Consider the following 24,526-nt stretch of genomic DNA (forward strand, 5'->3'; position numbering starts at 1 on the left):
ATTTTTTGTAATGATTTTTCCCAATGTCTCAATTCTAATGTCTACTTAATTGCCATGTGATGCTCACTCCTTATCAATACTTGCTATAACTCTAAAATTTATAGTTTTCTTATGTCACAGTTTTAACCCCCTCCAAATTTTATTGTCTGTTTACTTAACTCATCTCACCCTGACCAGACTCTAACATTCCAATTGGCCTTACCAACTGTCTTTGATTAGCAATTAAGTAAATTTAGTGGACTCAGCTGACTGCCCTACCTGTATATATTTCAGACTAGTTAGGGGATGTGCACTGCACAGGGGTGCACTGCTTACAAGGCTGTGTACTTTTTAACAATAGCATATGTTCACATTTTCAAAGTGAACATTTTATAAGTGAGGCAATAATTTTTAAGAATTATACAAGAATTAAGTGAACATTTTATAAGTGAGGCAATAATTTTTAAGAATTATACAAGAATTAAGTGAACATTTTATAAGTGAGGCAATACTTTTTAAGAATTATACAAGAATTCAACAAGGATTGGGCAAGGGGCAAGACACAAGGCAAGTACTCTTGTAATACTATGTTTTATGTATCTTATTGTATCCTTTTGCAAGTGCTGCTGTAACACTGTGTCTTATGTGTTTATTTGGTTCCCACTTTCAGAATAATGCTCAATATCTTCATATTCCTTTTTGCTACCTCTTGTCTCTATAACACACTACACTACTCACTTACTCCTTCTCCCTCTCCACCTGCACTGTTCATTAGCCCATCTCTCTTATACTCACCTTACTTTTGTACTCATGAACTCTACCTATTCCTAAATACTCTCTCCCCCCCCTGCACTTCAGCCAAACAACAGTCTCATTACTGCAAATCTGCTTCTCATCTCATGTCACTCTCCCTCTTGCTCATACTAGCTGCTGGCGACATCTCCCCTAATCCTGGTCCCTCACAACCTCATAACCTTTCACATCCTTGCGTGCCTTTCAATAGAATTCATAAACTAAACTCTGGTAACCTTAATTGCATTCCTCTTACATCTAAAAAGCCCTCCCCCTTCACTTGTGCACTCTGGAACTCTCGCTCTGTTTGCAACAAGCTCACTTCTATCCATGATCTCTTTATCTCCCACTCTCTTAACCTTCTGGCTCTTACAGAAACCTAGCTCTCTGCTTCAGACACAGCATCCACTGCTGCACTGTCACATGGGGGTCTCCATTTCAGCCACACTCCTAGGTCTGGCAATAGACAAGGAGGTGGTGTTGGTATTTTACTTTCCTCTCATTGCACCTTCCAACAAATACAGCCCTTCTCTTCACTCACATTTTCTTCATTTGAAGCACAAATGATTCGGTTATTCTCTCCCCTCTCAATACGTGTTGCAGTCATATACCGCCCCCCTGGCTCCCCAACTCAATTTTTAGATCACTTTGCTGCCTGGCTTCCTTATTTCCTTTCCTCAGACACCCCTGCCCTCATTCTTGGTGACTTTAACAACCCTCTTGACAATCCCAATGCCTCCTCTGCAATACAACTTCTTCAACTGACTTCCTCTTTCGGCCTGTCACAATGGACTGGCTCTCCCACTCACAAAGATGGTCATTCCCTTGATCTGATTTTCACCTATCGATGCACTCTTTCAAATTTAACAAACTCCCCTTTTCCTCTCTCTGACCATCATCTCCTAACTTGCAACATCACTTCCCTACTTACAACTCCCCCTCCCTCTACCCCTCACACCAAACTTCACAGAAGCACTAAGTCACTAGATCTGCATCAGCTTGCTAGCTCTCTCAAACCTTTCCTCTCATCCATCACCTCCTTTTCCTGCCCTGACCAATCTATCTGCCAGTATAATTCCACCCTTACATCGGTCATTGACACTCTGGCCCCTCCAACCTTAGCTCAGAAACCACACTCTCATCCTCAGCCCTGGCATACTCCTCTGACACGATACCTATGCAGATGCTCCCATACTGCTGAGCGACATTGGAGGAAATCTCGGAGTTCAGCTGACTTTCTTCACTACAAGTTCATCCTGTACTCCTACTATTCTGCCCTTAATCTTTATAAGCAACAATATTTTTCTAATCTCATCTCTACTCTTTCCTCTAACCCTAAACGTCTGTTCAACATGTTCAGCACTCTTCACCCCCACCTCCTAACACAACCTCTCTCTCAGCTCAAGATTTTGCAAGCCACTTCAACAACAAAATTGACTCCATCAGAAGTGAAATCAGCTCTCAACATACTTCCAATCTCCCACCCCCTCAAAAGCTCACGATCACCCAAAACCCAAATATCCAAAAATGCAGCTCTTTTGCCCCTGTTAATAAGGATGAAGTTTCTGCCCTTATACTGCCCTCCCACCTCACTACCTGTCCCCTTGACCCCATCCCCTCACAGCTACTCCCCTCCCTCTCTTCTACCCTCACCCCCATACTCACACACATTTTCAACCTCTCCCTCAGCACTGTTATATTTCCCTCATCTCTAAAACATGCACTGGTCACACCTATCCTCAAAAAACCTTCCCTTGATCCAACCTCCCCTTCCAATTACCGCCCTATTTCCCTACTCCCTCTTGCCTCAAAGCTCCTCGAAAAGCTAGTTTACACATGTCTATCCCATTTCCTTACACTAAACTCTCTTCTTGACCCACTGCAATCTGGATTTCGTTCCCATCACTCTACAGAGACAGCAATTGTCAAGGTTACCAATGACCTACTTACAGCAAAATCCAAAGGCCACTTCTCTCTGCTTATCCTCCTTGACCTGTCTGCAGCCTTTGACACTGTTGACCACCCTCTTCTGCTCCAAACCCTCCAATCCTTCGGCATCTGTGACACAGCTCTCTCATGGTTCTCTTCCTATCTGACTAACCGTACATTTAGTGTAGCCTTCTCCGGAGCATCCTCTGCCCCGTTACCACTTTCTGTTGGGGTACCTCAAGGCTCTGTACTTGGTCCCCTTCTCTTCTCAATCTACATGTCGTCACTAGGTTCCTTAATAAAGTCCCATGGGTTTCAATACCATTTGTATGCCAATGACACCCAAATCTACCTCTCTGCACCAGACCTACCTCCTTCCTTACTAACCCGTGTCACTAACTGTCTTTCTCACATCTCATCTTGGATGTCCTCTCACTACCTTAAGCTAAATCTCTACAAAACTGAACTCCTTATTTTTCCCCCTTCTTCCAATGTCTCCACCCCCAAAATCTCTATAACTGTTGATAATTCCATCATTACCCCTACCCCACTCGCCCGATGTCTTGGGGTCACACTTGACTCAGATCTTTCCTTCACTCCCCACATCCAGTCCTTGGCAAAAGCCTGCCGCTTCCACCTTAAAAACATTGCTAAAATTAGACATTTCCTTACACAAGATACAACCAAGATTTTAATCCACTCTCTCATCCTTTCCCGCCTCGACTACTGCAATTCTGTCCTCTCTGGTCTACCTAGCTGCCGCATAGCTCCTTTACAATCCATTATGAATGTCTCTGCCAGGCTCATCTTCCTTACTCGTCGCTCTTCATCTGCTGCACCTCTCTGCCAATCCCTTCACTGGCTTCCTCTTGCCTCTAGGATTAAACATAAAATCCTCACCCTGACATATAAAGCTCTCAACTGCACTGCTCCCCTCTACATCTCAGAACTTGTCTCTAGATACTCTCCCTCCCGTCCCCTTCGATCAGCTCAGGATCTCCTCCTCTCCTCCTCTCTTGTTACTTCCTCACATTCACGTTTACAGGACTTCTCCAGACTGGCCCCCATCTTGTGGAATTCCCTGCCTCGCTCCATAAGACTCTCCCCTAGTTTTAACAGCTTCAAGCACTCCCTAAAAACTCTACTATTCAGGGATGCATACAACCAACACTAACCTTTCCTAATTCCATTGCTTTCCCCTTGAACCCCTTAGATTGTAAGCCTATGGGCCCAGCTGTTTACAGATCGCTTCATAAGAGCCGACTACAACAGTGAAACTCTCGGCAGGGCCCTCTACCCACTTGACCCCTACAAAAGCTATCCTGTACACCGACTATGTTTACAGCGCTGCAGAATCTGTTGGCGCTCTACAAATACCTGATAATAATAATAATAATAATACTGTAAAGTTTGGTGGATGAGGAATAATGGTTTGGGTCTGTTTTTCAGGATTTAGGCTAACTTACACCCCTTAGTTACTGTTTAGGGTCATCATAATGCTAAATGATACTAATACATTTTAGATAGGTGCTTCCAACATTATGGCAACAGTTTGGGGAAGGCCTTTTCATGTTCCAGCATGACTGTGCACCTGTGCACAAAATAAGGACCATAAAGACATAATTAGATGAGTTTGGTGTGGAAGAAAAAAGCTTTCACAGAACTCTGACCTCAACACCAATGAACATCTTTGGGATGAATTGGAATGCTAATTCTAAGCCAGACCTTCTGGTATAACATGGGTTGTCCAACAAGCTTACATAAATGTAATGGTCAGATGTCCACAAACTTGGATATATAGTGAATGTAAATGGCAGGAACGCCCACTGGCAAATCATTTGGAAAGTTAAGTGAAGAAAGGCTCAACTAATTGTAACACCTGGTCTTGGTTTTACAGTGAGGTTCCTCAGCAACTTTATTGCCATCTGTGGATCTAGCCCATTGGGCTCATTTTATCATGCTGTGATAGAATCTTTGGAGCCACAGCCTTTCAGGTCTGCGTGAGCAAGTCTGAAACACTTTTTAAGCAGCAGTATTAAGACCGTCCACCACCTAAAGTGTGGCGGATTTCAATCATCCCAATCAGAACCGATCTGGATAATTGAAATTCCACTCTTGTGCACGGTTGGCCCACTTGTTAGCAGAGGGTGACATTGCACAAGCAGTGGCTTGTGTAAAGTTAAAGCAATGAGCTCCGTTTATCATCAGGCAGCTGACAAGGTTCACTGTCATGAACCTTGTCCACCCAGCTGATGATAAACGGAGCCCGTTGTCTTGAAGTATGAAGGATGCCATTCTTAATTTGGTAAATGCTGGGTCCATATAGTCTATATCAAGAAATTTGTACTTATATAAAAGATACATTGTAACAGGGATATAAAACTAAGAGAAAAAAGAAATCAAGTCTTTGCACATCATTTTCTTTTTTTTTTATAAAAGAGTATAAAACAAAATTTTTAATTATGCATTGAACAAAAAAAATAATTTAAAAATTAAAACTTTGCAAGTGGTTTTCTTTAGTTATTTTCCAACATTATCATATAAATTAACTTAAATTGTGAGTTTTTCAATATAAAAAATTAAAAATGCACACTGTAGACTTCACAAGTCTTTCCTTTACTGGCTTCAGTGTGTGCCACTGGTGTCCTAAAAACTAGACATGGTGTCTCAATTCATGGGTCCTACAGCCTATTACACTGCTTTCAGATACTGATGACCAAGTTCTGCCTGCCGCCCTTTTGACTTTGTTAACAACTGCAGAAGGCAGCATATAGAGTAAGCATTCATGATACTCAATACTGGGAATTAGCAATTTCCAGATGACCTTCCTGACCCTTGTACAAATGTGAAGGTCACCGACAAGTTTCTGTCGTTGTGGATTTGTAGTGTGAACAGGAGGAGTATTCAGAAGCATCATTGAGGGAGGAGAGGCAACACTGTGTGCAGATAAAGTAACTGCTAACCACACTTCTGTATTAATTGCATTTAATAAATACCATGTACCTGCACTGGGGGTTGAAATAAAAAAATATGCCTTGTATCTACATTCATGGTTCAAATTAAAAAATGTGTTCTTGTGAATGTATTGGTGGTAAAGAGACAAAATCTGCTAATGTATCTGTGCTGGCTGTTAAAAAACATTAAGTATTCCTACTCTTACTCCTTTAAATAAGCTTACAAAACAGGACAGTTGGCAACTTTATCACTATGCATTATGCTTTGGTACAAAAGGATGATTCTATAGAAACAGAGGTTAGTATTGCAGAGAACATTTTGGGTATTAAATCCCTTTATGTTACTAATTGAAGAATACTCATTTTAATTAAACTACTACTTTACTTTGATAACAAATTTTCAAATAACACATGCAATTATTTTATTTAACTGTACAATAAGCTCATTTATGTGTATATATACATGATTTCTATCCCCTTCTTTTATACTTTTCTAAATGACACCTGCATGACTTAGCTCATTCTTCCCACCCAATCATGACTGCAACATTTTTTTCATAATCAGATGCTTTCCAAACCTAACACTATTTAAACATAAATAACTTTGAGAACAGTATATAGCCATTCCTTAATGTCTTCCCTCCTCAGTTAAATATTCATGTTCTTATTGATTATACTAAAAAAAAAAAAAAGTCATTAAATTATGTACTTCAGTTGTCTAAAACCAATGTGCCCCACTCTCCTTACTGCCCAGATAACCATTTCATTTAGACTGAAGCTCCATTATGAGGAGAGGCAATGTAAGCCTCAAATCGTTTACCCTCTTGTATTTCTGTAATACAACATACCTGTATGTGCATTTCAATATTTTCAGTACTCTGTAAACTGTTGGCACTTCATACATTAATGATAATGACAGCTATATATCTGTAAGTTAAGTGTATAAATAATTCATCACCATTGTATTTGTATTATGCCAATTATGTGGAAGTTTAATAGCACAAATGCACCAGGCTATCTGATCTTGCTGTACAAAACAGTATGACATTACCTGCTGCCCTAAAAGCTGGTACTCAAGTCTAAAAGGATAGATTGAGGACACTGGAAGAAATAAGGTCTAGTAAAATAACAAAGACTTTGTGCTGAGCTAGAGCACTCAATGCCCATCTGTTCTATTTATGAGGATACAGTAAGGGTGGGTGGAAATCACACAAACATTCCCCCCAGTACAGGAATAAACCTAGAGCAAAAGAAAACAATTGGTCAGATGACATATTGTTTTATTAAATTATAAAAATGATATCATTATATTAAATATTTTAACTGCTTAGTGCTTACTTGTTATATATCAGAACTAAAAAACTCATACAGATAATTGGGTTATACTTGTGAAGGAAGTCTTATCAGATTAGCCCAAATACCAACATATGTATCTATGTTATAAACAAGAAGCTTAATTATCAACTATCCTTAATGAAATTTAGCTAATGAACTGTATGGAAGCATAATTAAACTAATACAAGCAAACAAACATCTTAAAACAAACATGCACACACACACACACACTGTTTCATTTAATGGTCCTTCCTTATAAATGCTAAACTCAAATATGAAATAATTGACAAATGTATTACTTTGTACGTAGCTGAAATAAGTTTTCTACTTACACAATAAGAGATTTAATAAATATCATTCTATCTAATCTACATTAATTAAAAGCAGGTTTTTATCTTGATATATGGTATGTTATATATCATCTTTGACAAATACCTCATTAAAGAACATTTCTATTATAGGTCACTGCCCTTCTTCTAATAGCTACCAGTAATGTAAAACTCTTGTACTTATAGCCAAGCCCTGGCATCAATAAAGCTCACCCTTTCAAATATAATAATGATTAATAGAATTTAGAGAAATGGAAAACTCAGTAATAATAAAGAAAAGAGGGAACATGAAACAAAAATGAAAACAAATAAAAAAAAAGTAAAAAAAAAAAAAAAAAAAAAAAAAAATGATTGAAGCAACCACTCTCACATTAAGTCCAATAATGCAATATCAATAGAAGCCATGGAAATTCTTAAAAGAGGTTTCAAATACAATTCAATGCACAGTAGGAGAACTGCAAGAAATCAAGACAACTAGACAAGGACTAACGGCAGCTCATAACAATGAGAATGTCCAAAACTCCTTTTTTTCATTGGAAGAAATAAGGACCGTAATTTAGACATTGTTGCCCTATATTGGTCTAGACCAGTGTTTTTCAACCAGTGTGCCGTGGCACACTAGTGTGCCATGAGAGATCCTCAGGTGTGCCACGGCAGACTGACAACAGTGTGACATATTTTTTAAACTTTGCTTGTTTTTTACTCCCAGTGCAGGGGTAGTTTGAAGGAGGCATGGCATAACAGCACAATACATACAGTATGTGTGTGTTTGTGTGTATGTGTATATATATATGCTTTATTAGGCTACAATGTGTGATTTTTTAAAAATTTTGGGATGGTGATGTGCCACAGGATTTTTTAATGTAAAAAAGTGTGCCACGGCAAAAAAAAGGTTAAAAATCACTGGTCTAGACCACTGGTTTTCAAACATGTTCTCAAGACTCCTTAATGGGCCATATTTTCAGGATTACTTTGGTTGAGAGCCGGAAAAAAAACAATGTTTACTAATCAGCAGATTGTTTCACCTGTGCTCCAGTTCAGATATACTCAAAATATGGCCTGTTAGGGAGGCATGAGGACAGGTATGAAAACTAGTGATCTAGATTACAAGTTGAGCACAACTGATAGTCCAGGGTGGGTTATCCTCATTGTGACCCTGTTCTAAGAAAAGCCCACAATCTACTATTACAAGTGATTGATAAAAAAAAGGTTAACCAGTAAATCTGGTAAGGGCTCAAATATATATCTGCATATGTATGTGTGTGTACATATGTATGTACATGTGTGTATGTGTGTGTACATATGTATGTACATGTATGTATGTGTGTGTACATATGTATGTACATGTATGTATGTGTGTACGTATATGTATGTACATGTATGTGTGTGTACATATATGTATGTACATGTATGTATGTGTGTGTACATATGTATGTACATGTATGTATGTGTGCAGTGTTTCAAACATATATTTCAACACAAAATCAGAATGTAAAAATGTGTGGAAAAAATGCCAAAATTTGTCCTCATGCTTCTTCAGCTTAGAGTTTAAATGATAACCAACATGAGTTTTTCAGTGCACTCCCATAAAAGTCTATTATGTGAGGGATTCAATTGCAATGTGTTGAATGCCTGGAGAATAAAGAAAGTGCAGGGCAAATAGCCCGGAACGTAGCTAAGGGTTAAGGCCTGGAGGAGTGAGTGCTGCTGTGTGTGTGTGTTAGTTACAATGTTGCATTGTGTTGGGAGGGGTTTACTAACCTTATAAGAGGGATGTGCAGGGATTCCACTTCCTCTTTGTTCCTGTGGACTCCCAGGAGATATTTCAGCTTAGCAGTTTGCAGCATTTTTCCAATGGAAGGCGAATCTGGAGAATGGGAAGAGATGGAGTTAGAGGACGTAGATTGGGTCGCACCATCCCCATCTGGAAATATTACGGTGGGTCTGGGCCATGTGTCTGGGCTGTGTCTGCCCGTTTCTCCCTCAGGGGGGGAGGAGGGTAGCCCTGTTTCATTTTCTTCTCCTGCACAGGAGAATTTAGTTGGGGATGGTGGGCCCAGGCAGGCTTATCAGCCTGTCGGGATAGAGTGTAGGCCCCCAGGGGATGTAGGGCCTGAGGGGCGAGCAAGCGCGTTAGGCGGGTAAGGCGTAGGGCCTAGGGGGTCCCAGGGGAGCTCTGGTTTCTGCTCCGGGGGTCCCGGTGATGCACCCAGGGGTTCGGAGTGGGCCTTAGGCAGGGGCCTGTAGTTTCTGGGCCCAGTGAGGCCATAAGGGGTTCGGGTACCTCTGGGGAGGGTTCCGTTGGCGTCGGTAGTGGGAGCAGTGCGGCCTTACCTGCGGCGGTGGTCCTCTCCGTGGAATCTGTGGCGGCGGCAGTGTCCCTCCTACAGTCCTTAGCGTTGGTCCTCGCGGGTGCGTCGTCGGGTGCGGCGGTACTTCAGGCCCAGGCTTCGGCCTATAGTAGTGTGCAGGCCTCCGGTTCGTCGTCCCTTTCAGCATCCAAAATGGCCGCTGCGTTGACTTCCGGTGACGTTGCGGGTCCTTACGTCACTTCCGGTGACATCACTTCCACTCGCGGCACTCACAATCTGGTCAGTGAACCGAGCGGATCGTTCCCCCTGGCTCCGGAGGTAAGAAGGGAGCACCTCGGGGGGGGACACCCGCTCTTGGGGGCAAGACAGCTAGGCCTCAGGAGGCCAAAGTGGCACATAGTAGGCCAGGACAGGGGGCAGAGGCGAAGAGTCACGGGGCAAGTGAGATTGAGGAAGCGGGTCAGCAAGGCCCCTCGGCGGGAAATCCGGGGGTGGCGCAGCAGGGAGTGCGCACAAGAGCCGCAGCAGGAACAAGCAATAAAGGAGGGGATGCCGAGAGGGCACCGTCCTCGCGCTCGCGGCCTATGTTAGGAGGGGGCAAAGCCAAGGCGGCCCCTGCACGCGCCGCGGCCCAAAGTAAAGATAAGGCCCCCGCGGCTAAAACCGCGCATAAGGGGGCCAGTGTGGCACATTGTTAAGGGGGTGACACCGTGGTAGTGGAGCCCCAGGAGCAAGGCCTGCAGGGTAGGTTGACGCCCAGCAGGACCTCACCAGCACGGTCGGGGCAAATAGCCACGAGAGGGGCTGTCAAAAGGGGGCATTAGCAATGGCCCTGGGGAAGGCCTGGAGAGCCCTGGGAGGGCAGTGCTTCTGGACAAGGCCAGGCCACATCGGGTGCTTCCTCTGGTGAATTACAAATTGGTTTACCTAGGTGGCGGTGTAATTCCTCCAGCTGTAGTGGGTCAGGTTCGGGGTCTGAGATAGATGGGTCCCTGGGTTTGCACACGAAAGGGCATAGGAGGATGTATAGAATGTTGAGAAAGATGAGTAGGGGCAATCACGGGGATGGCAATGCCAGTAGTGTGGCGCAGTCATCTCAACTCCTAGGGGTTGCTGGGGGGGTCACCACAGGCGGTGAACAGAAAGGCAGCGGTACATGGGGATACTTATTCATGCCAGGTACACAGTTTGCATGCACACCTCAAGTCTAAGACGTTGAAGCGTATCCAGGACGGTAAGTATGTGAACATGTTTGAGCTGTCGGCAGAGGCTTTTAAGTTTAAGGAAATGGCGGAGGACGGTATGGGCCCTAAGAAATTTAGGAGGCCTGATACACTTGAGGAGTGGCATCGGTGTTTCCGGGTCTACGCCACTTGCTACTTGGAGAGGTTTCCCGATCAGGGGACTGCCCTCTTTAAGTACGTCAACACCATTGATGCAATACACAGAAAGTTTGCTGATGGTGCGTGGAGAGAGTACGATATGCTATATCGGAAGAAGAAGGTGGGCAACCCATTGCTTGACTTTGGCACAATGGATTTGCACCCCTGGGCGCATCTTGATGCGGAACGGAGGGCGCAGGGAGGCTAAACGGCGGTATCGCCGGGGAGTAGGCAGACATTGCGCTTTTTACAGCGGCAAGGGGGTGTGTGCTGGCGGTATCAGGACAAAGCGTGTGAGCGGGGCACATCGTGCACATTCAAGCACGTCTGTAAGTTCTGCAGCGGACAACACCCTGGAGCTGATTGCTCCAAGAAGCGAGATACCCAAACTGATCGGTTCGGGTGCAAGGGAGGCGCTGGGAGTAAGGGCGGATTCGCCCCTTAGGGTCCAGGTTATTGGCAAATGGTTGAGCAGGTACCCGGACAGGGTGGCTGCTCAGCTGTTGGGTAGTGGGAGCCCGAGGCAGGAAGCACCTGAAATCGGCTTCTCAGTACCCTGAGGCAGTCAGGGAGAAGTTGGGAAAAGAAGTGGCCTTGGGTAGGGTTGCAGGCCCTTTCGGGGAATTACCACTGCCAGACTTAGTTATTTCCCCGCTGGGGGTCATCCCCAAAAAGGAAACGGGTAAGTTCCGGCTCATATAGCACCTCTCTTATCTGAAAGGGCAGTCGGTAAATGACGCCATTCTGGAGGAATTGAGCTCAGTCCGTTACCAGTCGCTTGACGACGCGCCGGCTATGGTCAGGGAACAGGGCCCTGGAGCCTTGATGGCGAAGTTAGACATAGAATCCGCATTCCGGCTTCTCCCGATTCATCCATCATCCTTCAGGCTGATGGGGTGTTGGTTTGAAGGGGGTTATTATGTTGACCGTTGTCTGCCCATGGGCTGTTCGATATCCTGCGCGTATTTCGAAGCATTCAGCACTTTCCTGCACTGGGCAGTGGTCTCGGTGGCTGAGAGTGACAGAGTTGCACACTATTTGGACGATTTTCTCCTGGTTGGGGCGGCCAACTCGCAAGAATGTGCATCTTTAATGAAAGTCATGAGGTTCATGATGGCCAGGTTTGGGGTTCCTCTAGCAGAGGATAAGACGGAAGGACCGTGCATGTGTTTGACGTTCTTAGGCATCGAAATTGATTCAGTGGCAGGGGAGTGTAGGTTGCCTAAAGAAAAGGTTGCCAAGATGTTGGCGCCAGTCCATGCTATGGTTTCAGCACTGACGTGTTCGCTTCGGGAGCGGCAGACGCTCCTTGGTCTCCTTAACTTTGCGGGGAGAGTTATCCCGTGGGGTAGGGTGTTTAGCAAGCGGTTAGAGCAGTGCCTGGGAAGAGGTAGGGCTCCGGCATCGCGCATTCGCACCACGAGGGATCTCGTGGTGGATTTGCAGGTCTGGGAGAGGTTTCTCCAGGACTTAAACAGCATCTGCATGTGGCGAGGGGATCCAATATCTAACCAATCACTGCATCTGTTCACGGACGCCGCTGGAGCATCCGGGTATGGGGCTTACTTTGAGGGGGCATGGAGTGCGGAGCCCTGGTCGACCGAGTGGGCGGGCAGAGGGCTTACACGCAATCTTTGCTTTCTGGAACTGTTTCCTATACTGGTGGCTGTGGAACTGTGGGTTCACCTGTTTAGTAACAGGGCTGTGATTTTCTGGACGGATAATCTCAGCGTGGTGTTTGCTATTAACAGGCTTTCAGCTTCATCGCCTGTGGTGGTGCATTATCTGCGGCACCTGGTTTTGAGATGTTTGCAATGGAACATTGACTTTAGGGCCCGACACGTGCCAGGGGTGCAGAATATAGTTGCTGATGCATTGTCTCGCTTCCAGTGGGAGGCATTTAGGGCTGCGGCTCCTGCCGCAGCACCTAATGGTCTTCCTTGCCCTCTCTTTTTGTGGCAGATGGAGAGGGACTACAGCAACTGATTCCTCTGTTGCGGGCTTCATTGGCATCCAGCACATGGTCGGCATACGTGAGGTACTGGAGCGAGTGGGTAGGTTTCTGTGACCTATGCGCGTTCCCTTCCTGCGAGGGTGAACAGGGGTTTCTGTTGCACTGGCTGGCGGACCTGAGAGGTAAGCGAGCAAAAAAGGGGGATGTGGTCGCTAGGTTATCGGCTGTGGCTTTCTTCTGCAGGCTATACGCTTTTAAAGACGAGTCACGCTCCTTCCTTGTAAAGCAGCTTATTAAGGGGTGGGGCCGTCTGGAGGTTCCACGACGGGATGCAAGGGAGCCCATTACGGCGGAATGGCTGGTAAAGTTGCTGGCGGTCCTACCAGAGATATGTTCCTCACCTTTCGAGGCTCGGCTCTTCGGGGCGGCCTTTGGCCTGGCGTTTCACGGCGCATTAAGGGTGGGCGAGTTGGTACCGCGAGCCAAAACGGCGGCCACAGGGGGGGTCATGCACAATCATGTCAGATTGGTAGATGACTCCATGTTATTGTTCATTCCCAGGTCAAAAACCGACCAGGAGGGCCGGGGGGCTTGGCTTTCCTTACAGGGGCAGCCTGGCATTACCTGTTGCCCAGTACGGCTAGTGTCATCTTACCTGGAAGTGCGGCCAGGAGGCTCCTCCAGGTTTCTAATACATGCCAATGGGGACCCGCTGACCAGATACCAGTTTGGGAAGGTTTTAGGTAGGGTAGCGCAAACGGCTGGTCTTGACGGGTCTCGGATTGCCCCACACTCCTTCAGAGTGAGGGCAGCGATGACGGCAGCAGAGCTGGGTTGGTCCTCGGATCGCATCCGCTCATTAGGGCGGTGGAGGTTGCAGCGGTACAAGTCCTCTGTTAGGTCGCTGTATGTTTGAGAAAGGGGATCAAGGGTCAAGTATGCAAGGGTTTGGGGGGCTTGCGGGGGTGAAACCTAAAGGTAATGGGCCAAGGTTTGTTGAGGATCTGGTCCACTGCAAGCGGGCTAACTCTTGTTTTCTTTGTTTTCAGAAACACGTCCAGGTCCTGTACGGGTGTGGATCATCAGCCATTCATATGTGCACTGGGCCGCAATTAGAGCTGCAGCCATGCCAAGAGGACAGCAGCTAGGATTTCCTTCGTCCAGGGCTGTGTTACGTTGGCTAGGGCGCAGAGGCTTGGCCTGGGCAGATCTGCCTGCATTGCTCCAGAATGCCGCGAGAAGGTGGGAGAAACCCCACATTCTGATAATACATGCTGGTGGCAACGATGTGGGGGCCATTCCTACATTGGATCTAATTCGGGCAATGCAGTCGGACCTGAGGCAGTTCAAACTCTGGTTTCCAGGTGTGAGAATCGGGTGGTCGAATGTGATCCCTAGATTAAGATGGAGACACATGGTGTGTCATAAGGCAGCTTTCCAGGTCAGGAAAAAGATCAATAGGGACCTGAGGAAGCAGGTAGATGAGCTTGAAGGTTTTGTGGTAGAGCACGGGAACATCTCGGCAGCCCATAAGGGTTTGTATAGGCAGGATGGGGTTCATTTAGAACCGGCAGGAGTAGATTTGTTCTTGCAGAACATCAGGCAGGAGTTACTCCTAAGAGTATAGGGTGGCGGCAAGAGTCAGGACCATTGAATATGCAGGTCAGTCTCTTGTGGCGAGTGGTCAGGATCACGGCTGCAGACTGGAAGGAGGTTTGAGTAATGGCCATTGCGGTCAGGGTGACGTCACAGGCTTTGTATGCTTGGGCGTGCTCGGGCTGATTATTGTTGGGCCGAGAAACCCCTAAATATAAAGCTGCGTGAGTATCTCCGCCTTGTGGTCTGCAGCAGTGTCCCTTGGCCATTTTCTAGAAGGGTTTATTCATAGTTAGAATGTAGGCCCCGATTGCCGCCACCTGTGGTTAAGTTATGTGTTAAGTTATGATAAGTTAGTTTACAAGCAGACACTCAGGACATGTAGGGCATTTAATCCCTTAAGAAAGTGCAGGGCAAATAACACGGAACGTAGCTAAGGGTTAAGGCCTGGAGGAGTGAGTGCTGCTGTGTGTGTGTGTTAGTTACAATGTTGCATTGTGTTGGGAGGGGTTTACTAACCTTATAAGAGGGATGTGCAGGGATTCCACTTCCTCTTTGTTCCTGTGGACTCCCAGAAGATCTTTCCCCATCCTCCCATCCCTGTTATGCACTGTTGTTGAATTTGTTATGCACTGTCGTTTGTTTTTTGTTATCCATCATTGATTGGATTCGTTATGCATTACGGATTGGCACTTGTAATGCATTATTGATTTGATTCTCTGCATTACTGATTGGAAATTGTAATGCACTGTTGATTCGAATAAGTATAAAAGGCGGCAATCGGTTTTTCGTTAGGTCTCTATTCGAGACTAGGTGTCTGAGGCTGGAAGAGGGTTACTCAAACTACTTCCCTAAGTCCAAAGACAGTAATTTTTGAACTCCCCAGTTATTGACATGCTGATCGTCAAGTCAAGGCTGGACCTACAGGTTTGGAGTTTCTAATGCTTGCACCCTAATCTGGCGGGTAGTCAGGATCACGGCTGCAGACTGGAAGGAGGTTTGAGTAACGGCCATTGCGGTCAGGGTGACGTCACAGGCTTGGTATGCTTGGGCGGGCTCGGGCTGATTATTGTTGGGCTGAGAAACCCCTAAATATAAAACTGCATGAGTATCTCCGCCTTGTGGTCTGCAGCAGTGTCCCTTGGCCATTTTCTAGAAGGGGTTATTCATAGTTAGAATGTAGGCCCCGATTGCCACCACCCGTGGTTAAGTTACCTGCCAGTTCCACGGCTGGTACCAATAAATGCGACCCACGGGTCTTTCACCCACAAACTGTGTTGTGTTGTTATTTATTATTTAATAAAGTTATGTTAAGTGTTAAGTTATGATAAGTTAGGTTACAAGCAGACACTCAGGACATGTAGGGCATTTAATCCCTTAGGCAAATTTTAAAGTCTTATAATATAAGTTAACAATTGCATTACAAATTAACTGCACAGAAAAAAAAATATTTTAAGTTTTAAAAATGTCTATTAAATATATTTGTTTCCTTTACTTTTGGTTTTCATCACATAATTATAAGATAAACATGTAGCAATATAAAATGCATCGCTCACAAGACCATTTTACATTAAAGGGACACTGAACCCAAATGTTTTCTTTTGTGATTCAGATAGAGCATGCAATTTTAAGCAACTTTCTTATTTACTCGTACTATCAATTTTTCTTCGTTTTCTTGCTGCTATCTTTATTTTAAAAAGAAGGCATCTAAGCTTTTTTTTTATTCAGAACTCTGGACAGCACTTTTTATTGGTGGATGAATTTATCCACCAATCAGCAAGGACAACCCAGGTTGTTCACCAAAAATGGGCCGGCATCTAAACTTACATTCTTGCATTTCAAATAAAGATACCAAGAGAATGAAGAAAATTTGATAATAGGAGTAAATTAGAAAGTTGCTTAAAATGTCATGCTCTATCTGAATCACAAAAGAAAAAATTTAGGTTCAGTGTCCCTTTAAGGAGTCACAACTTTAATGACAGGGAAAAGCTAGGGGGCGGGGTTATAAAAATCCCTGAGAGACATCAATCAATGTGCTGCTACTTTGCAGCACTGCTCAGTGTTTGACTGTTCTCTTCAGTCTGACTGCACTTTCCTAAGGAAAACTTACACAGTGCAGACAGATCAAAGCGCTGTTTGAATAGAACAGCCTGACGTGGAGTGCTGCATAGTACAAAGTACTGCAAACCTCATATGCAGACAAACCCAAACCCTGAGGCGCACACACACTGACATCCACACACATACAATGCCACCACAGCCACTAACATTTAGAGCATGCAGACTTAAACAATAAAATGACTGACTTTAAAGGGATATGCAACCCAACATTTTTCTTTCATGATTCACATAGAACATGTCATTTTAAACAACTTTCCAAATTACTTCTATTATGTAATTTGCACTATTCTCTTGCAATATTTTGTTGAAAAGAATACCTAGGCAGGCCCAGAAGCAGCAAAGCACTACTTGGAGCTAGCTGTTGATTGGTGGATGCCTTTTGTTATTGTCATAGTTGCTGTGTTCAGCTAGCTACCATTAGTGCATTGCTGCTCCCTCAACAAAGGATATCAAGAAAAAAATAGCAATATTTATAATAAAAATAAATTAAAAAGTCATTTAAAATGATATGCTCTATCTGAATTATGAAATATTTTTTTGTGTTTCATGTTCCTTTAATGGCTGATATTAAAAAACCTTGTTGGCATGGAGAGAACTCACACACAATCTTTAGAATTTTGTTTAGACCTTGTATGGTAATATAGAAGCCTCTGTTTCACCAAAAGAACGCTACAGAGCAACATACATTTTTCTCAAGATAAAATTTGTGTGGTGCTGGCTGCTAGGACAGTCTGTTTCCTCTGGGTGCAGAAGTTTTGCTCCTCCCCCATCAACTCTTTAAAGGGATAGTAAACACCAAAAAAATGTATTGTTTAAAAAGCTAGATAATCCCTTTATTTACAATTCCACAGTTTTGCATAACCAACACTGTTATAGAAATGTACTTTTTACCAATGTTATTATCTTGTATCTAATCTTCTGCAGATTGCCTCCTTATCTCAGATCTTTTGACAGACTTGCATTTCAGGGAATTAGTGCTGACTCTAAAATAACTCCACGTGCATGAGCACAATGTTATTTAAATGAAACACATGAAATAACACCCTCTCGCTGTGAAAAACTGTCAAATGCATTCAGATAAGAAGCAGCCTTCAAGGGCTTAGAAATTAGCATATGAGTCTACCTAGGTTTAGATTTCAGCTAAGAATACCAAGAGAATAAAGCAAATTTGATGATAAAAGTAAATTAGAAAGTTGTTTAAAATGCCCTATCTGAATCATGAAACTTTAATTTGGACTTTACTGTCCCTTTAACTACACAATCTATGCTTACCTACAGGGTTCAAGTTATATAAATGCAGCTCTCTGAGGACAGATAGGATGGGATGTTATTTGGGAGAATCAGTAAACAAATACACCAGTTAGAACACAATACAAAAACCCAATCAACATACAAATCAAAGCACCATACAAATAAATACATAGAAGAAAAGTGATCCCATCATTTTACTCTCCCTTGCTATGTGTATCCACCTTTAGAAGCAGTGAGAGGGAGCAAGGGAAACACAAGGGTTTGTAAGCAGCAGCTACACTGTACACTCTATGACAGACCATAGGCCTCCCCACAACTCCAGTTAGAATCTGTAGGTCAGGGAGACTCCAGCTGCGCTCAAAACAAAAACACATATTCTTTTTACCTTAATGTGATGCCATGACTGCAGCTCTGTCTTTCCACATTAAAAGGACATAAAACCGAAAAAAATAATACTATTTGATTCATATAGATCATACAATTTTAAACAACTTTCCAATTTACTTCTTATATCTAATTTTCTTCATTTTCTTGGTATCCTTTGTTTAAGGATCATTAATGCACTACTGGGAGCTAGATGAAAGTCAATAGCAAGAAGCATATATGTGCAGCTACCAATCAGCAGCTTATGAGCATACCTAGGTATACATTTTAACAAATTAGATAAAAGAAGTAAATTGGACAGTTATTTAAAATGCCCTGCTCTATCTGAATCATGAAATTAAAAATGTGTTTCATGTCCCTTTAAGCATGATCTGACAGGGATAGGAGAGGTAAAAGAAGCCCATTTATCAAGCTCAGAACGGAGCTTGAGGGCACGTTTTTCTGGTGAGTCTTCAGACTCGCCAGAAACGCAAGTTATGAAGTAGCGGTCTAAAGACTGCTGCTACATAACCCTGTCCGCCTGCTCTGAGCAGGGGGAAAGAAATCGTCACAGCCTTATAACTCGCCTCAGAGAGTTGTACCCTTTACAAAAAACATGGCGCCAAGTAGGGAAACCATTTTGAGCCCCCTAATACATTAAATAGACAGTATCAATACAAATAGAAGATATGTGAAATAAAGATACAGCAGGGTCAGTTTGTGTTTCATTTCGATGGTCACAAACCTGAACCATAAATTTTCATGTTTTTGCAGGAAGGACATCAGGATATAATGTTCTCACATAAATAAATAAATGTACAGGTTATACACGCACAGCACTAGTGAGAGCAGCTTGTGTAAAGAGGCATTTAACAGGATGTGATTATGGAAGGAAAAAAATTGCAAATTCTGCTAAGAAAATTAGAGCTTTAAATGCTGATACCTTAAAGGCCCTTTAATGAGTTTTAATTGTAAACAAAACTGTATTCAGTTACAGATCTATAGATGTTAAAGAAGTTATTTTACATACTCTTTTAATATGTATTTAAATAGCATTTCCTGTATTATTTTCTAATAATTGTGACAAGCATATATTTAAAAAGTTTACAAGTACAAGCTGACCTTTTTCCTTTGAAGAGATTCTGGTGTAGTGTCAGTCTCAGTAAAAAGTAGACATTTCCTTGAACACCCAAAGCCAAAAATATCAAACCAAGAAAACTCATTTGAAACGGATTGATATATGCATCAATTCCCAAAATGTTAGCGATATCAAATTTGACTTGATTATAGGCAAGTTCAATTAAACCATGTCCAAGGCAAAAAGGTGGAAAAACCAGAAAGATGTGTTTAAGGGTGTTGTTGATCTTCATTAGGTTCTAAAAAAAAGAGAGAGAGAGAGAGAGAGAGAGAGAGAGAGAGAGAGAGAGAGAGAGAAATTAATTTATGGAATAATTAGCAAACTTCTACAAGCATACTTACATAGAAAAAAAAAATTACATACACCTAGATTACGAGTTTTTCGTTACGATTTTAACGCTGAAAAAATTGCCATTTTATCATAAAAACCGTAATGCAGCCATTACAAGTCTTGTCGGTATAGCTATACCGTAAGCATTTTAGCCTGTAACGCAACGTCAATCTCGCACTCAAAAAAATTACGTTTATGCGTGGGATTTCAATAGCGCCGATATTACAGGTTGTATGGTGAGGCTAAAATGCTTGCGTTCCAGCTTAGACCAACACAATCCGTTCCGCAGTAGTTATGAGTTTTGCGCAACAAAACTGTTACACAAAACTCATAACTAAAATGTTACAAAGTACACTAACACCCATAAACTACCTATTAATCCCTATTCCGCCACCCTTCCGCACCGCAAACACTAAATTAAAATTATTAACCCCTATTCCGCCGATCCCAAAATCGCCGGCACTAATAAAAGTTATTAACCCCTATTCTGTATCTCCCGACATCATCAACACTATAATAAAGTTATTAACCCCTATTCCCCCGCACCCCAACATCACCGACACTATAATAAAACTATTAACTCCTATTCTGCCGCTCCCTGACATTGCCGCCACTAAATAAAGTTATTAACCCCTAAACCTCTGGCCTCCCACATCACCGCCACTAAATAATCCTATTAACCCCCAAACCGCCAGCCCCCCACATCGCAAAAACTAAATTAACCTATTAACCCCTAAACCCCAAGTCTAAACACCCCTAATCTGCCACCCCCAACATCGCTGACACAGAAATAAAGTTATTAACCCCTAATCTGACATCACCGCCACTAATAAAAGCTATTAACCCCTATTCTGCCACTCCCCAACATCGCCACCACTATAATAAAGTTATTAACCCCTATTCCCCCGCACCCCAACATTGCAGACACTATAATAAAGCTAATAATCCCTATTCCGTTGCTCCACGACATTGCCACCACTAAATAAAGTTATTAACCCCTAAACCTCTGGCCTCCCACATCACCGCCACTAAATAAACCTATTAACCCCCCAACCGCCAGCCCCCCACATCGCAAAAACTAAATTAAACTATTAACCCCTAAATCTAACAACCCCCTAACTTTAAATTACAATTACAGTATCCGTATCTTAAAATAAATAAAAACTTACCTGTGAAATTAAAAAAAAACTAAGTTTAAACTAACAATTAACCTAATGTAACTATTAGACTAAAATTAAAATAATTATCAATTAACTAAACTAAATTACACATAAAAAAACTAACACTACTAAAAAAAATTAATTCTAAAATTACAAAAAATAAAAAATACTAAATTACAAAAAATAATAAACACTAAATTACAAAAAAATAACAAACACTAAATTACGAAAAATAACAAATGAAATTATCCAAAATAAAAACAATTACACCTAAGCTAATAGCCCTATAAAAATAAAAAAGCCCCCCCAAAATAAAAAAAAACCCTAGCCTACAATAAAAAGGGCCTTTTGTAGGGCATTGCTCTAAAGAAATCAGCTCTTTTTACCTGTTTTATCTGTAAAAAAAATACACAAGACCCCCCCAACAGTAAAACCCACCACCCAACCAACCCCCAAAATAAAAAACCTTACTCTAACAAAAACCTAAGCTACCCATTGCCCTGAAAAGGGCATTTGTATGCCCTTTTAAAAAATTCCAAACCCACCCAAAAAAAGTTAAATAATCTAACCCCTAACGATCCACTTACAGTTTCTGAAGTCCCTACATCCAGGCAGGGAGAGATCTTCATCCAGGCGGTGAGGTATTCATCCATCCAGGCAGCATCTTCTATCTTCATACAGGCGCTTTCTTCTATCTTCATCCCTGAAGAGCCGCCTGGATAGATGAAGTCCTCGCCGCCTGAATGTCCGGACTTCAGAAACTGTAAGTTGATTGTCGGGGGTTAGTGTTAGGTTTTTTTTAACTTTTTTTGGGTGGGTTTGTTTGTTTTTTAAAAAAGAGCTAAATGCCCTTTTAAGGGCAATGCAAAAGAGCTAAATGCCCTTTTAAGGGCAATGCCCATACAAATGCCCTTTTCAGGGCAATGGGTAGCTTAGGTTTTTGTTAGAGCAAGGTTTTTTTTTATTTTGGGGGGTTGATTGGGTGCTGCATTTTACTGTTGGGGGGCCTTTGTATTTTTTTAGCTCTTTTAAAAAATCCCAAACCCACCCAAAAAAAGTTAAAAAATCTAACCCCCAAAGATCCACTTACAGTTTCTGAAGTCCCTACATCCAGGCAGCGAGAGATCTTCATCCAGGCGGTGAGGTATTCATCCATCCAAGCAGCATCTTCTATCTTCATACAGGCGCTTTCTTCTATCTTCATCCCTGCAGAGCGGGTCCATCCTTGAAGACATCCTGTGTGGAATGTCCTCTTTATACGGTCACAGCCATACACAGAATCTTCAATGCAAGGGAGCCTTTTCAAAATGGCGTTCTTTGCATTACTATTGGCTGATTTGATTTGTAATTTAATGTTTGTTATTTTTTGTAATTAGATACTTTGTAATTTTTGGAATTTTAGAATTCATTTTTTAATGCGTAATTTAGTTTATTTAATTGATAGTTATTTTAATTTTAGTTTAATAGTTATGTTAGGTTAATTTTTAGTTTAAACTTAGGTTTATTTAATTTCAAAGGTAAGTTTTTATTTATTTTAAGATAGGGATATTGTCATTTTAATTTAAAGTTAGGAGGTCATTAGGTTTAGGGGTTAATAGTTTAATTTATTTTTTTTGCGATGTGGGGGGCTGGCGGTTTAGGGATTTATAGGCTTATTTAGTGGCGGTGATGTGGGAGGCCAGAGGTTTAGGGGTTAATAACTTTATTTAGTGGTGACGATGTCGTTGAGCAGCGGAATAGGAGTTAATAGCTTTATTATAGTGTCTGCAATGTTGGGGTGCGGGGGAATAGGGGTTAATAACTTTATTATAGTGGTGGCGATGTCAGGGAGCGGCGGAATAGGGGTTTTATAAGTGGCGGTAATGTCAGATTAGAGGTTAATAACTTTATTTCGGTGTCAGCGATGTTGGGGGTGGCAGATTAGGGGTGTTTAGACTTGGGGTTTATGTTAGGGTGTTAGGTTTAAATGTAACTTTTTTCCCCATAGACATCAATGTGGTTGCGTTACGGAGCTTTTTATTCCGCGATTGCAGGTGTTAGTTTTTTTCTAAAACTCTCTCCCCATTGATGTCTATGGGGAAAGCATGCACGAGCACGTCAAAGCAGCCCTTGGATTTTGTGCGGTATGGAGCTCATCGCCACCATATTGCATGCACAAGGCGGCTTTTTAGAAACTTGTAATAGCAGTACTATGGAGGGTGAAATAACGCAACTTTTGTTGCGTTCGTCTCGCACCCTCTATAGCGCAAAACATGTAATCTAGGTGATAGGTAGGTTTTGATTTTTTTTTTTTATTGGTGATATATTCTATATGATAGGCTGGAAATTATTTGTAGTTGTTTAGAGCTTCCTAAATTTCAGATGTTTGCTGTAGAATGTTAATCTTTTGGGGTTTAGGCAGTGTTATTATTCTCTTTTATGGAACATTCAATTTGTTATCTTAAAGATGTGACCTATTCCAACTAACTTCATTTTACCAGGATCAATGCAGCAATCAATACTAACACATTTATGACACACATAAAGAGATAAACCTAATTAAAGAAACTGATCTTTTTTGCCCTTCAAAAAAATATACTAAACACAAATAAATTCCTACTCCTGTTCAGACTGCTAATTATCAGCAGTTATTTAAGGGGTTAAAAGGGAAAAGGAAGTCTAATGTAAAAATGATCTATATTGTATTTTAAAACAAACTCCCATTGCGTTATATATGTTAGTCAAAGTTGCTATCCTGGAACACACCTATTCTGCTCCAGAGGCGAATACAGCCTGTGACTGGAACATATGCATTTAAGCCTTCCCCTGATTGACGCACCAGCTTTATCCTTATCTAGCATGGAAAAGTGGCAGAACTTTGAATATGCAGGAGCTAAACATTTAATAAAAGAAAAAAGATTTCTTAAAATAAAAATAACAATAAAAACAAATCAAATATGTCAGAAATTCTTAAGGATGAACTAACACAGCTCAATGGCAGGACGAACATTTATTGCCATTAAAATTGCCCTGTAACCCTGGTTTTAATGTCAAATTCAGTAAATGTGACTTAGACTCAGATACAAAGGCAAGGGGAGAGATACAAATACATAAATATCATAATAGGTTCTTTCACAAAGGTAATTATCATGCAGAAGTTCATATTACAGGGTCATGGCTCATCATATTATAGGGCCGTTGCAAGAAAGAGCAGACAATTCAGAAACTCATCTTGTAGAAGATATTGCTAAAAAGATACAAGAACCTCTAAGACAGAAGCTAAATGTCCAAAATATACATAGACTCAAAAAGAGAGACCTGCAAAACTATTTAGAACCAATTAAGGTTCCAAGAAGGAGAAACTGAATTTAACACTGGTCTAATTCTGACTAAAGTCTGAACAAAGCTTTGAATGTCAGGAAATTTAGATATTTTCTTGTGAAATAACACAGGAAGTGCTGAAATCTGGCCTTATAAAGAGTTAGCAGATAAACTCTTATCTAAGTCTTCTTGTCAAAATTGAAGAATTCTGAAGACATTCCAGCTAAAACCTTGTTTTTTACACCAGGAAAGAAAAAAGTATCCAAGTTTTTGTGGTAGATTTTTTTGTAACAGAATATCT

At 42.1% G+C, this 24,526-nt stretch overlaps 1 protein-coding gene across 1 annotated transcript in view; it reads right to left on the bottom strand.

The window, feature by feature from the left end:
• Positions 1-24,526, bottom strand: part of LOC128660461 (ATP-binding cassette sub-family A member 13-like) — a 478,364-nt gene that overhangs the window by 363,645 nt on the left and 90,193 nt on the right. Inside the window, exon 3 of the mRNA XM_053714320.1 lies at positions 19,420-19,673. Within this exon, the coding sequence (XP_053570295.1) occupies positions 19,420-19,673 (254 nt within the window). The remainder of the gene's footprint in view (positions 1-19,419; positions 19,674-24,526) is intronic.

This window comes from Bombina bombina, chromosome 5 (genome assembly GCF_027579735.1).
Source record: "Bombina bombina isolate aBomBom1 chromosome 5, aBomBom1.pri, whole genome shotgun sequence".
Taxonomy (NCBI): domain Eukaryota; kingdom Metazoa; phylum Chordata; class Amphibia; order Anura; family Bombinatoridae; genus Bombina; species Bombina bombina.